General features: G+C 39.9%; 1 protein-coding gene across 50 annotated transcripts in view; it reads left to right on the top strand.

Moving 5' to 3' along the window:
- The window catches only part of trol (terribly reduced optic lobes), a 960,590-nt gene that overhangs the window by 801,577 nt on the left and 143,937 nt on the right, over positions 1–15,076 (top strand). For all 50 annotated transcript variants that reach the window (XM_070082142.1, XM_070082177.1, XM_070082160.1 and 47 more), the window contains 4 exons: positions 11,629–11,743; positions 12,007–12,154; positions 12,961–13,141; positions 14,516–14,758. In XM_070082142.1, the coding sequence (XP_069938243.1) occupies positions 11,629–11,743; positions 12,007–12,154; positions 12,961–13,141; positions 14,516–14,758 (687 nt within the window). The remainder of the gene's footprint in view (positions 1–11,628; positions 11,744–12,006; positions 12,155–12,960; positions 13,142–14,515; positions 14,759–15,076) is intronic.

Genomic DNA, 15,076 nt, shown 5'->3' with positions numbered 1-15,076 from the left:
TTGCCATTAACCCTTTCAGGGTCAGTGCCGTTGATCTACGGCTATATGTTGAGGATCCAAACCGTAGATCTAAGCCAAAATTCTAGCAGCATCAAATTTAGCACAAGGCTGGTAGGCTTACATTTGAGAGAATGGGTCTGCGTGGTGTGTGTGTGCACTGTAAACAAAAATTCTAGGCGTCCGCATGGTATTGTGGGAACGCCGCCTCAGTTACCTTTGTTCATCATGCCTCGTCGCAAGGCAGCTCTCACTCCAAGGTGAATTGGGACTCTCCTCTTCCTATCTGATAGTTCTGACTCTAATGGAAGTGGAAATGAAGAGGAATTCTATGGCTCTGATCAATTAGTGACCGAAAGGAATGGCCAGGATATTGAAAATAGTGCAGAAAATCCTGATGATCCTCAACCTATTACCTCTGGTGTGGGCACATCTCAGTCACTTTTAGTTGTGCCTCATCGCAAGAGAAAAGTAATATTTTCGCATGGCCAGGCCTCAGACTTCAGTAATGATGATAGTGATGTGGATTGTGATTTTATTGCTCTTGACGATCATTCGAGTAGTAATAGTGAGGAATCATATTCACCAGTGAAGCGTCGGTATATATGCCGCTGCATGTGCTCAGGTAGTGTTCCCTATGCAGTGCCCAGGGGACGGAGTACATCCCAGAGTACATCCCGTGGCCCTACACCAGGAATAGACAGTGAAAGTGAGGAAGATGTGGCTACACTTGGCATAGATAGGCCACAGGCATCGGTAGGTGGTGGTATTGGTAGTGATGGTGGTAGTGGTGATGGTAGTGCCACGGCCATGCATGACTCACCAGCCCAGGGTGGGACCCACGCCGCTGACTCCTCAGCTCAAGGACAAAGCGGAGCATCAGCCACCATCCCACCACAACCAGCTTATGATGTCCATTATCCACCAGCAAACCGTATCTGGGATTGGCAGCAAAATCCCAATTTTGTTCCCAAGCCCTGCCAGTTTGATGACTCTCAAAGTGGAATTCTACCAACTTGTTCCCTTGGAAACACTGCAAATGAACTGGAATTCTTTGAAATATTCTTTGACCAGCCCTTGATGGAAACTATTGTCAGGGAAAGTAACAAGTATTTTGAGTACACCATGGCAAATACAATCATATCACCACAGTCAAGACTACACCAGTGGAAAGAGATGACTGTTGCTGAAATGTATTTGCTTTTTGCAACAATAATGCTTATGCCTCATGTCTATAAGCATAATATGAAATCATACTGGTCCACAGATTGGCTAATTTGTACCCCGGCCTTCAGTGAAATCATCCCAGTGAACAGGTTTATCTTACTGTTATGTATGTTGCACTTCTCTGACAAAACCAGGCCTGACAGAAGTGACAGGTTATACAAGGTATAGAAATGTTTTTATGTATCTGAAACAAAAGTTCAACATGTACTTTTATCCATTCAAGAATCTTGTAATTGACGAGTCTTTGATTTTGTTCATAGGTAGACTGTCATTCAAGCAGTATATACCGAGCAAGAGGAAACGCTTTGGTATAAAACTGTTTGTACTCTGTGACTGTGACAGTGGCCTGGTATTGGATATTATTGTATACACGGAAAGTAAAACATTGAAAGATACCAGGATGTTATTGGGTATCTCAGGTGACGTAGTGAGAAACATGATGGCACCTTATCTTGGTAAGGGGCATACATTATACAGTGGACCCCCGCTTAACGATCACCTCCCAATGCGACCAATTATGTAAGTGTATTTATGTAAGTGCGTTTGTACGTGTATGTTTGGGGATCTGAAATGGACTAATCTACTTCACAATATTCCTTATGGGAACAAATTCGGTCAGTACTGGCACCTGAACATACTTCTGGAATGAAAAAATATCGTTAAACGGGGGTGCACTGTATACTGATAACTGGTACACAAGTCCTTTACTCAGTGATTTCTTGTGAGTGAACATGACAGATGTGTGTGGCACAGCGTGTTCTAATCGTAAACGTGTGCCCAGGTTCAATGCAGGCACTTGTAGTGGTGAGGTGCAGGTGTTTACTGCCAATGACATCATGGTGTTACGGTGGCATAACAAACGAGATGTCACATTGTTGACAACCATTCACCCTAACAAAATGCAAGACAGTGGCAAAGTTGATAGAGTAACTAATGAACATATTCAAAAACCAGTGACAGTGATTGACTCTACACAAAACATGCGTTTGGTTAACAAATGTGACATGCAAATGGGCTTTGTTGATTGTGTTCGTAAGAGTTACAAGTGGTACATGAAACTTTTCTTCCATCTCATGGACATTTCAATGCTCAATGCATATAATATGTACTAAATAAAGACTGGCAACAGACCACCGTATAGTGAATTTTGTTTGTCTGTTGTCAGACAACTCATAATGAAGTACCAGGTAACAACACTTGCTATACAAAACCGTCCTCGAACTCCTCAGGAAATACCCAAGCATTTGAGGAGGGAAGGTGATCACCTCATAATACAGCTTCCTGCAACTAAGAAGAAATTTGCTCAGAAGATATGTGTTGTCTGTGCACAAACAAAATGACAGCAACAAAGATGCAAAGACACTCGCTTTATGTGTGAGGAATGTAAGGTACCTCTGTGCATGATACCTTGTTTCAAGGAGTTCCACAGGCTGCAGCAGTTCTAAAAACATGTCCAGTGACTGTACATATGTAAATATATAATAGAACATTTGTATTTTACAAGATTTGTGCATGTTTATTGTAGTAAACAGTAGTGATAAACAATATTATAATAACTTTAGTGCAGTTATTGTGTTAAATACAGTGAGTGTATATATATACATTATATACAGTATTAGTCTCACAGGCCACAAATGTTACTAGAAAAAGAAAAAAATTAGAAAAGAAAAGAAAAAAGTATAAAAAAACGTAAAATAAAGAAATGCGATTTTGTGGAAATCACTGATGTTGCCGCCACCCGGTCATTTTCGGTCAACTTCTCGCCTCTGTATCTCGGTAATTACTGATCAGAATTTTTTGTTTTGTTTTGTTACCTTCACAAAAATATAATCGTTAATTCTGTAAGATGATTTTTTTTTTTTTTTTTCAAAATTTCTTGGACACTGGGGCACCCTCTTCAGATTTTGCCTTTGGACCCTGAAAGGGTTAATGTACAGTGGAACCTTGGTTTTTGTCTTTAATTCGTTCCAGAGAGTCTGATGAAAATCGAATTCGACGAAAACTGAAGCAACATTTCTCATAAGAAATAATGTAAATCCAATTAATCTACCACCATCAATTCCACCCTCTACCACCATCACTACCACCCTCTGCCACCATCACTACCAACCTCTGCCACCATCACTACCATCCTCTACCACCACCACCCTCTACCACCACTGCTCTCTACCACAATCACTACCACCATCACAACCACTACCACCATCACTACCACCCTCTACCACCATCACTACCACCCTCTACCACCATCACTACCACCCTCTGCCACCATTGAATTCTATCGTGTTTCTCGCCTTCTTTATCAAAGGGCTGGCACTCAGAACTTTCTTTGGCCCCTTGGTGGCTTATTTAGCAGTCGCACTCAATAAACAGGCACAAAAAATAATGGATTATTACAAAATGTATCATATGAATGCGCAGGGTAATGTTCACTCGACAAGAAACAAAGCCAGACTGACTCAGAATGCGTGCGTGGGATGCTTTGTGTGGGCATGGGCAGATGGACACGTTTGGTACAGCGGATGAAAACCGAGGTGATGAACAAAAACTGGGACAATATTTTGACGAAAAAAGTCGTTGAAAACCGAGTTCGACGAAAACCAGGGCAAACGGAAACTGAGGTTCCAATATTCCAGCCTAGAGAGAACAAGCGATTTGAAGAGAATCATCATGGGCTTGGCATCCCTAGTTTTGAAGGTTCTCATTATCTATCCTATCATTTTCCTAGCAGATGTGGTAGATACATTGTTGTGATCTTTGAAAGTGAGAGCCTCTGACATTATCATTCCCAGGTCCTTCACATTAGATTTTTTGCTCTATTGTGTGGTTGGAATTTGTTTTATACTCCGATACGGAAGTGGATGTATTCATATAGTATTTGGGAGTGGTCATGTCTGCAGATGAGCCTGTAAAAGACAAGATGAACCATGGATTGGATGAAGAAAGAAAAGGTAGTTGGAGTGTTGAAGCATTCATGGAAAGAATGAACAGTAGGGCCCCGCTTCTCAGCATTTTGCCTTACTGCATTCCGCTAATACGGCGATCTCAGGTTATGACCAAAACTTTCTATACGGCAAATGATCTTTCAAATACGGCGCGGGCCACCTGGTTTGTTTACATTCTCCATGAGAGCACATCTCTATTATGTAAGAATCACTCTAGGGCACATTAAATATCTAATTTTACATCAATATAGGCATTTTCATTAATCCATCTGTGATATTATTTTCAAAATTATATAAGAAACACGTTACATAGCATATAAACATGCTGTTTATATGCTATGGAGGTATGGTTGCCGGGTGGAGGGTAAACATTACACAATACTAATAATAATCACTCTTGGCCACATTAAATGTCTTATTTTACGTATAGTATTTTATGTATAGTAAAAGTACAGTAGTACCAACACTTATATGGGTGTGAAGCTTGGGTGGTAAATACAGCAGCGAGGAGACGGTTGGAGGCAGTGGAGATGTCCTGTCTAAGGGCAATGTGTGGTGTAAATATTATGCAGAAAATTCGGAGTGTGGAAATTAGGAAAAGGTGTGGAGTTAATGAAAGTATTAGTCAGAGGGCAGAAGAGGGGTTGTTGAGGTGGTTTGGTCATTTAGAGAGAATGGATCAAAGTAGAATGACATGGAAAGCACATAAATCTATAGGGGAAGGAAGGCGAGGTAGGGGTCGTCCTCGAAAGGGTTGGAGAGAGGGGGTAAAGGAGGTTTTGTGGGCAAGGGGCTTGGACTTCCAGCAAGCGTGCGTGAGCGTGTTAGATAGGAGTGAATGGAGACGAATGGTACTTGGGACCTGACGATCTGTTGGAGTGTGAGCAGGGTAATATTTAGTGAAGGGATTCAGGGAAACCGGTTATTTTCATATAGTCGGACTTGAGTCCTGGAAATGGGAAGTACAATGCCTGCACTTTAAAGGAGGGGTTTGGGATATTGGCAGTTTGGAGAGATATGTTGTGTATCTTTATACGTATATGCTTCTAAACTGTTGTATTCTGAGCACCTCTGCAAAAACAGTGATTATGTGTGAGTGTGGTGAAAGTGTTGATTGATGATGAAAGCATTTTCTTTTTGGGGATTTTCTTTCTTTTTTGGGTCACCCTGCCTCGGTGGGAGACGGCCAACTTGTTAAAAAAAAAAAACATGTATAGACATTTTCATTAATCCATCTATTATATTTTCTTCAAAATTATATAAGAAACATGCTACATATCATATAAACATTTTATTTTATATACTATGGAGGTGTGGTAGCCGGGCGGAGGGAAAACATTACATCACTCCCTTTAATACATAACGCTTTTGTTTACAATTCTCGGCTTGAATTATTCATTACTTCTTCCTTTGTTTATGATGGCATCCAATGGTAGTTGTTAGAAATGATTAAACTCAGTGAACATGGCATGTCAATGATAATATGGCTCTGGGCCGCATTAAATATCGTGTAGCTATGTAGGTAGGTGTAGGTATGTAGCCCAGGCAGACTACATACCTACATTATTATTTTAACTGATAATTATACGTATGTGTACCTGTACCTAAGTAAACTTACACACTGTGCTGGCATGCAGGTACACATTAAAATCACTAAGAGTATCTTATTAGTCTTGAAGACAACATATTAATAATAATAATAATAACACAGTAATAATCACACTAAGGAGCATTAAATATCGTATAAAACGTTAATATAGACATTTTGCTTAATCCATCTAAATACACCCCACAGTAGAATAAATTAACATAAATATGAGATGTGGTAGCCAGATGACTTGTAGGACTTGTGGTAGCCAGGCAACTTGTAGAACTTATGGTAGCCAGGCAACTTGTATGACTTGTGGTAGCCAGATGACTTGTAGGATTTGTGGTAGCCAGGCAACTTGTAGGACTTGTGGTAGCCAGGCAACTTGTAGGACTTGTGGTAGCCAGGCAACTTGTAGGACTTGTGGTAGCCAGGCAACTTGTAGAACTTATGGTAGCCAGGCAACTTGTATGACTTGTGGTAGCCAGATGACTTGTAGGATTTGTGGTAGCCAGGCAACTTGTAGGACTTGTGGTAGCCAGGCAACTTGTAGGACTTGTGGTAGCCAGGCAACTTGTAGGACTTGTGGTAGCCAGGCAACTTGTAGAACTTATGGTAGCCAGGCAACTTGTATGACTTGTGGTAGCCAGATGACTTGTAGGATTTGTGGTAGCCAGGCAACTTGTAGGACTTGTGGTAGCCAGGCAACTTGTAGGACTTGTGGTAGCCAGGCAACTTGTAGGACTTGTGGTAGCCAGGCAACTTGTAGGACTTGTGGTAGCCAGGCAACTTGTAGGACTTGTGGTAGCCAGGCAACTTGTAGGACTTGTGGTAGCCAGGCAACTTGTAGGACTTGTGGTAGCCAGGCAACTTGTAGGACTTGTGGTAGCCAGGCAACTTGTAGGACTTGTGGTAGCCAGGCAACTTAGAGTCCAACTTTAGAGAAAATGTGTCACTATAATATTACTGAGGGTACTTAGAAAATTATTACTTTCTTATGCCTTCACTCAGGGTGTCATTTCTTCCATGAGAATGGGAGTGTTTCTCTTCATTTGTTCTACTGCATCAATGTGGAGACAACTTGTACACAATGTAAAGTGATGAAAACCAGACGCGGTCCTCTGGTTTGTTTACATTATGTGTGGGTGGGGTGGTGAGGGCTGCCCTTCCTGGCTACCCATACTTCCTAACCTGACTTCATACAAATAAAACTCAATTCTCACCCTACATTAAGACTACAGATATTTTAAGGTAATTAATGAGTGTACTATATTATTTTTTTATTTTTTTTTTATTATCAAACTGGCTGATTCCCACCAAGGCAGGGTGGCCCGAAAAAGAAAAACTTTCACCATCATTCACTCCATCACTGTCTTGCCAGAAGGGTGCTTTACACTACAGTTTTTAAACTGCAACATTAACACCCCTCCTTCAGAGTGCAGGCACTGTACTTCCCATCTCCAGGACTCAAGTCCGGACTGCTGGTTTCCCTGAACCCCTTCATAAATGTTACTTTGCTCACACTCCAACAGCACGTCAAGTATTAAAAACCATTTGTCTCCATTCACTCCTATCAAACACGCTCACGCATGCCTGCTGGAAGTCCAAGCCCCTCGCACACAAAACCTCCTTTACCCCCTCCCTCCAACCTTTCCTAGACCGACCCCTACCCCGCCTTCCTTCCACTACAGACTGATACACTCTTGAAGTCACTCTGTTTCGCTCCATTCTTTCTACATGTCTGAACCACCTCAACAACCCTTCCTCAGCCCTCTGGACAACAGTTTTGGTAATCCTGCACCTCCTCCTAACTTCCAAACTACGAATTCTCTGCATTATATTCACACCACACATTGCCCTCAGACATGACATCTCCACTGCCTCCAGCCTTCTCCTCGCTGCAACATTCATCACCCATGCTTCACACCCATATAAGAGCATTGGTAAAACTATACTCTCATACATTCCCCTCTTTGCCCCCAAGGACAAAGTTCTTTGTCTCCACAGACTCCTAAGTGCACCACTCACCCTTTTCCCCTCATCAATTCTATGATTCACCTCATCTTTCATAGACCCATCCGCTGACACGTCCACTCCCAAATATCTGAATACTTAATATCATAGTAGGTATAAGTGGCCAGGCAGGATGCCATACCTCCCACACGACTTTCTACAAATAAATACTTTTAACCTCTCACCCTACATTAAGACCATTAATAATATTTTAAGGTAAGTAATGGGTGTACTATATATGCAATTTATCGCTCTAGGGAGCTTTAAGCATCGTTGCACAGTATGTGTGGGTGGGGTGGCCAGGAAGGCTGCCACACCTGACTTTTTAGAGTAAATACTACTCACCTTTTGCCCTACATTAAGACTACAAATATTTTGAGGTAAATAATGAGTGTACTGTGTGTGTATTTTACTTTTTAATGCCTAGTTCTGTTGCTAACTTAATATATGTTAGTGTAAACTTGTTATCTGGCATTTATTTGCATTTATAAATGGAAAAAATGGAGTTCTGCTTTCCGGCGAAGTCTGCTTTCCGGCAGTAGCCTGGAAACTAACCTGCCGAATAAGTGGGGCCCTTCTATATATGTATAGAGGCAAGACAGGGGAATGTATGACAGTATAGTAGTTCCAATGCTTTTGTGTGGGTGTGAGGCATGTGTTACATCATGAAGGAAGCTAGAGGCAGTGATGTCATGTTTGAAATCAGTGTGTCACATGAATATTATGCAGAGGGTTTGGAGTATAGCAGTTAAAAGACATTGTGAGGTCACCAAAGGTATAATTCAGATGTCTGAGGAGAGGTTGCTGAGAAGGTTTGGGTATTAACCCTTTCAGGGTCCATGCCGTAGATCTACGGCTTTACGTTCAGGGCCCAAACCATAGATCTATGCCATGAGCTCAGCTCACTCTGATAAGCTGTGAGTGGTAAATTTGGGCCTAGATATGAGAGAATACATCTATGTGGTATGTGTGCACCACATAAAACAAATCCTGCAGCACACAGTGTATAATGAGAGAAAAAAAACTGAGACCATGATTTTCAGTTAAAACGGCGAATTTGCAATGTTTTTTCATATTTTTTTTAGAGTTGTATTTGCGATTTCTAGGTCTCATTTGATAGAATGGAAGACATATTACAGAAATAGAGATGATTTTCATTGGTTTTAGCACTGGAAATGGCTTGAAACTGAGCTCAAAGTAGCGGAAATGCTAAATTTTTGCCGATGTTCAAAAGTAAACAAACGACCTCACACGTCTAATACACGCCAGCTGGTGGGTCTAATATACATTCACAAATGTGGTGATGATATTTATACAATTATTACAATATTGCTTAACAGTAAATCTTCTATTTTTTGGTTTTAATAAAAATTCATTATGTGAATAAAATATCAAAATGGAATTCATTTGTAAAGCCTCAAAACATAACTGATGAACAGAGGAAATGTTAGTTTAGTGCCAGGAATACCTACATTGTTTATTCTGGACCCTATTTTGAAATAGGAATATTTTGAACTTCGAGTTAAATTGGCCAAATTATCAATTTCCAGTCACTTTATTTTGTAGTTGAAACTGTTGACTTGGCGATTTCTTGTGCTCAATCGATAGAATAGAAGTAATACTAGTGAAATAGCTAAGAATTTGGTCGACTGGAATAATGTAATTGGCCTGAAATGGGAGTCAAAGTCGGCAAAATTGCTGATTTGTAAATATTGCTGACACATCAAAATTCGCGAGAGCATAATTTCGTCAATTTTCCATCAAATTTCATACTTTTTGTTTTATTACCTTCAGAAAAAGATTACCATTTCATAAGAAAAAAATAAATTTTTTTTTTTTTTTTAAATTCTTGGACCCTGGTGTGCACTTTGAAATTTGGCCTCTGGACCCTGAAAGGGTTAAGAGAGGCTGGGAGATATAATGACAGGGTGGGTGTATAAATCTAAAGTGGAAGGTAGAAGGGGTAAGGGTGGTCCCAGGAGTGGTTGGATAGAAGATGTAACAGAGGCTTTCAAGTTTTAGGAGCTTGAGTATCCAACAGGCTTGTGTGAGCATGTTAGATAGTGAGTGGAGACAAGTGGTTTTTAATGGATGTGCTGAGTGTGGGTACAGTAACATTTGTGAAGGGATACGGGGAAACCGGTTAGCCAGACTTAGAGTTCTGGAGGTGGGAATGGTAGTACTAGCAGTCTGATGTTGCAGTTCGACTCATCAGAACTTTTATGTTGACTCACTTCTGGCAAGACAGCAATTGAATGAATGGCCAATGTGTTTTCTTCTTTGGGTCACCCTGCTTAGGTGGGAGATTGCCATAAGTAGGTTCTTTTAATTGCTACTTAACAGTGTAGAGATAAGTCATTAGATTGGCATGATAGGTAGGCCATTTAAATGCATTAGGATATAAAATTGAGGCACTAATATTTAGGTAGGAATTACAGTGAACCCCCGCATACCGTACGCATCGCATACCGTACAGTCCGCATACTGTTCGCTTTTTTCGCAAAAATTTTGCCTCGCATACCGCCCAAGAACCCGCTCACCACCCTTCGTCCGAGACGCGTCCAATGTGCGGCCTGAGCCACGCTCACATGTTCCGCCGGTGGCATTGTTTACCAGCCAGCCTCCGCGGTAACATCCAAGCATATAATCGGAACATTTCGTATTATTACAGTGTTTTTGGTGATTTTTTCTGGAAAATAAGTGACCATGGGCCCCAAGAAAGCTTCTAGTGCCAACCCTACAGCAATAAGGGTGAGAATTACTATAGAGATGAAGAAAAAGATCATTAATAAGTATGAAAGTGGAGTGCGTGTCTCCGAGCTGGCCTGGTTGTATAATAAACCCCAATCAACCATCGCTACTATTGGTGGTACAGCTGCTGCTGTACCACCGTCAGCTGCTGCTGCACTGTCAGCTGCTGCTGCTGTTGTACCGTCTGCTGCTGCTGTAGCATCGTCTGCTGCTGCTGTAGCATCGTCTGCTGCTGCTGTAGCATCGTCTGTTGCTGCTGTAGCATCGTCTGCTGCTGCTGTAGCATCGTCTGTTGCTGCTGTAGCATCGTCTGTTGCTGCTGTACCACCGTCAGCTGCTGCTGCTGCTGCTGTAGCACCGTTGTTGGTGTGGCTTATTGAGAATACCAAGAAACAATTAACCCCAGAGGATTTGCCACCCAGGATAACCCAAAAAAGTCAGTGTCATCGAAGACTGTCTAACTTATTTCCATTGGGGTCCTTAATCTTGTCTCCCAGGATGCAACCCACACCAGTCGACTAACACCCAGGTGAACAGGGAAAAATGCCTGGAACTAGTGCTCATATTGGTGAATTTAAAGCCAGTAAAGGTTGGTTTGAGATATTTAAGAATCGTAGTGGCATACACAGTGTGATAAGGCCTGTTCTGGAAGAAAATGCCAAACAGGACCTACAGTACTCAGGAGGAAAAGGCACTCCCAGGACACAGTGTCTCATCAGTCATTGCTGCATCTTCAATAAAGGTAAGTGTCATTTATTCTTCATTTAGTAGAGTAGTACATGCACAATATATATTGTGCATGTACTACTCTACTATTGTGCATGTATCCTTCTCTTTGTGTGTAGGAAAATGTATATTTCATGTGGTAAAAAATTTTTTTTCATACTTTTGGGTGTCTTGCACAGATTAATTTGATTTCCATTATTTCTTATGGGGAAAATTCATTCGCATACCGAACATTTCGCATAACAACCAGCCCTCTTGCACGGATTAAGGTCGCTATGCGGGGGTCCACTGTATTATAGTTGAGGTAATACTTTCCTTTTATGTTCTAAAGAGCTATTTGTTTTATAACAATAAGTGTAATAGCACTATTTCAAATTTCAGCAATTTGCCAATGGTACAGATTCAACCAGATCGACAAACTATTAACCAGGGCACCAATGCAGAGCTTCGTTGTATTGTGTCTGGTGATCCAGCTCCAGTTATTACATGGTCTAAGGTAATTTTGCTTTGCTAAATTAATAGTTTTCATTATTAAGAATTACCACATAAATAATAAATACTTGAAAATATGAAAATACTTATTATATTACTGATCCTAATAAATGCACCTAGAAGATAGTAGATAGCTAAACCAAAATCATTCATATAATATCTGTTATCACCCCATTTTTTTATCATTGTACCTTGTGCAATGATCTCTTTTTATAACTAGTTTTTGAATCATTTCTATGTATAACATTCATGTAATGTTATTCTTAGGTAAATGAGGAGTTTGGTGCTGGAGTGATCGTAGAAGGAAGTATCCTTAGAATAAACAATGCTGTCATAAATGATCGTGGCATGTATGTATGCACCGCCCAGAATGATGGGGGCACTGCTCAGGCTGCAGCAATCATTGAAGTTGAACGTAAGTACTTTTAGTACTGATGTACATTTTTTATTTTCATTTGATTCTCATTTATTGGTTAATATGTAGTATAGTCAATTAAGTGTACAGAGAAGTCAGTTAAGTGTCCTTCTGTAGACTAAAGATCCTCAGGTGTACTAGTTCTGATTTTGCTCTTGCTCTGAGTGCTTTCAAATTCTATATGAGAATGATATTTGTTAAGGGGCTGGGTCTTTCTTTGGTTATAGAAAATAGGAGGGCAGAAGATAACTGACTGGGCCAAAAAGGAAATAGGAAAGTCCTAACTGGACTAGACAATGGGCCAAGACCTACCAAAATGTCTTCTAAAATTTCTTCTAAAAAGTGTGGGTTATTTGTGAAAGATAAGAGATAAGACAAATCAGATTACATTAAATACACATTGTTTTGCAAAATTTTAAGTACTGGTAATGATATTACCCCCTTAAAGGAAATGTCATAATGATGTTGAGAGGCTCTTGATTCAAGGAACTGGGCTTATCCCCTCCCTTCCTTGGATCAAACCCAAATGCCTCCCATTCCCAGGGCACTAATGACCCCTAAAGGTTTAATGGTTCCCCTTGCTTAAATAAAATGGTAATGCTAAATCTTCAGTTGTCAGTCTTATTGTACTGGAGGTTTGTGTTCTATTATCAGGAAAAACTGAGGTTTATATTCTTATTAAATAGACGTGACAGACACTGTTATACTTTCAAGTTAAACATAGCTTATTTTCAAAATCCATTCAGATCATATTGTTTGTGCCTTTTCATAGCTAAATTAGATTTTGTGGCTTTATATGTCATCAGGTCGTGAACCCCCTGTAATTGAAGTGTACCCTGAAGTGAAGCAAACAATTGTTGTTGGTGCAAGTGCCCTCTTCCAGTGCCACTTGACGGCTGGTATTCCCAACCCAAGTGTTTATTGGACACGAACTGATGGTCGACCCTTGACATCCAGCACAGAAACCTTAGATGGAGGTGTTCTCAGGTATGTTACTTTTACAACTGGAACTCTCATAACATACTACATATATTTTTATTATATTTATTGTCTTTTAATTTCTACACTTCAAACTCTCTGCACAATATTCACACCATACACTGCTCTCACACACAGCATCACTGCCTCCAGCCTCCTCACTGCAACATTAAAAACTCATGCTTTATACCCACACAAGAGTATTATTTCACTATACTCTGGTACATTTTTCTTTTTGCATTCATGGATAGATTGGTTAAAAACTATGGATTTAACAAGTATGCTTTGTGGAGTCTGGTAGCTACAGTCATCCAATATCCTCCTGCCATACTCTCCATCAGTTATCCTCAACTATTTTCATACACTATATACCCAAGCACGTTAACCCTTACCACAACAATGAAGGTATGAAAAGCATATGTAAAGAGTCTTTGAGTTATTATTATAATCATGACTAAGTGCTAAACCCACAAGGGTCATACAAGTGGAGAGCACATGAAGCAAGTATTGAGTATTGTAGCTCTGTTCTGTTTAATTAACATTATTTTTAACACACTGCCCATTGTCCACCAAGACAGGGTGACCCCAAAAAAAGAAGAAAAGCCAGTTTTTCTTCTTATTACATTTAGTAATTTATAAAGGAAAAATGGGTTACTAGCCTCTTGCTCTTGGCATTTTAGTTGCCTCTTATAATATGCATGGCTTATGAAGGAATGATTCTTCTTCACTCCATTAATTGAATAATATCTAGTATTATTTATAGTAAAAAGGTTCAGTATCTAATCTAAAATATTGGATAAAAGTTCTTTGAAACATTAACTGAAGCTAGAAAGGGAATATAGCTGGGAAATACATTATTTCTTTATAATATGTTTTTATGGTAAAAATAGGTTCCAGGTACCAGACACTGAACTCATTAATGTCTTTAAGTTAGGGCCCTACTGTATACTCCATCATTCATCTACACTACTTTATAATAGCAGGGTCTACAAGAATGTAACCCGCATGATTACAAAAATTTTATTATACTCAAAATAAATGATTATGTTCTGGCAATTTTCTCTTCACATTTTTGTCTCATCTAAGATATTTTGGGGCTTTAAACATTTTAGTAGGCCCTGTATACTTTGCCCATCGGGTAAACGGCTCTGGTATCAGGCCTAGGCTAAAGTAAATCACTGTAAGCAGAGTTTAACCATGTGTAATTTAGCCTCTTCCAAGGGTGTCTTTAGTTCCTGGACCTATATTGTATCTCAGTAATTTTTCTTACCACTGCCCATGGGATGAGTATAGGTTACATAAGAAGAAAAAACTATCTTCCATATTATTTTTATTACTAATTTGAAATGTGTTATTAGGTGTATAGTATTATTTTTTTCTCAGATTCAACCAAGTCCAAGGTGATGAAGAAGGCTCATATACTTGCACAGCAGAGAATGATGCTGGCACTGTGAGAGCAATAGCAATACTGGAAATACAGTCATTACCAGTAATAACCATTCACCCTGGACCATCACCCTACATGGTGCGCATTGGAGAGAGAGTGCGTTTAGAATGTTCTGCTCAAGGTGATCCTGCTCCATCAGTTACCTGGCAAAAACTCCAGGTCAATTTTCCATCCGTTATGTAAGTAATTTAGTCTTAAAAACTTTCTCTACAAGGAAGCTAGTTCTTGGTTAAATTTCTACCATTGTTCATTAATCTGTAAACGGTCCAAACATATATATACGTTCACTACCCCAGTGCCCTGAATATTATGAAAAATAAAAAAATCTTTTTTTTTATGGAAATAAAGAGCACATTTTTCTAAGTGTTATAGGATAAAAAAAAAATAGGGTCAGTACTTACAAAGATATGAGGCCGAGAAGTTGGCACTGGATGCTCACATGACGGCAACATCGAATCCTGCCGCTTGCAGAAGTGTTGCCGATATACCTTTTTTTC

The sequence above is a fragment of the Cherax quadricarinatus genome, chromosome 7 (genome assembly GCF_038502225.1).
Source record: "Cherax quadricarinatus isolate ZL_2023a chromosome 7, ASM3850222v1, whole genome shotgun sequence".
Lineage (NCBI taxonomy): Eukaryota > Metazoa > Arthropoda > Malacostraca > Decapoda > Parastacidae > Cherax > Cherax quadricarinatus.
The sequence above is the reverse complement of the archived record's forward strand: the minus strand, read 5'-3'. Positions and strand labels throughout refer to the sequence as shown.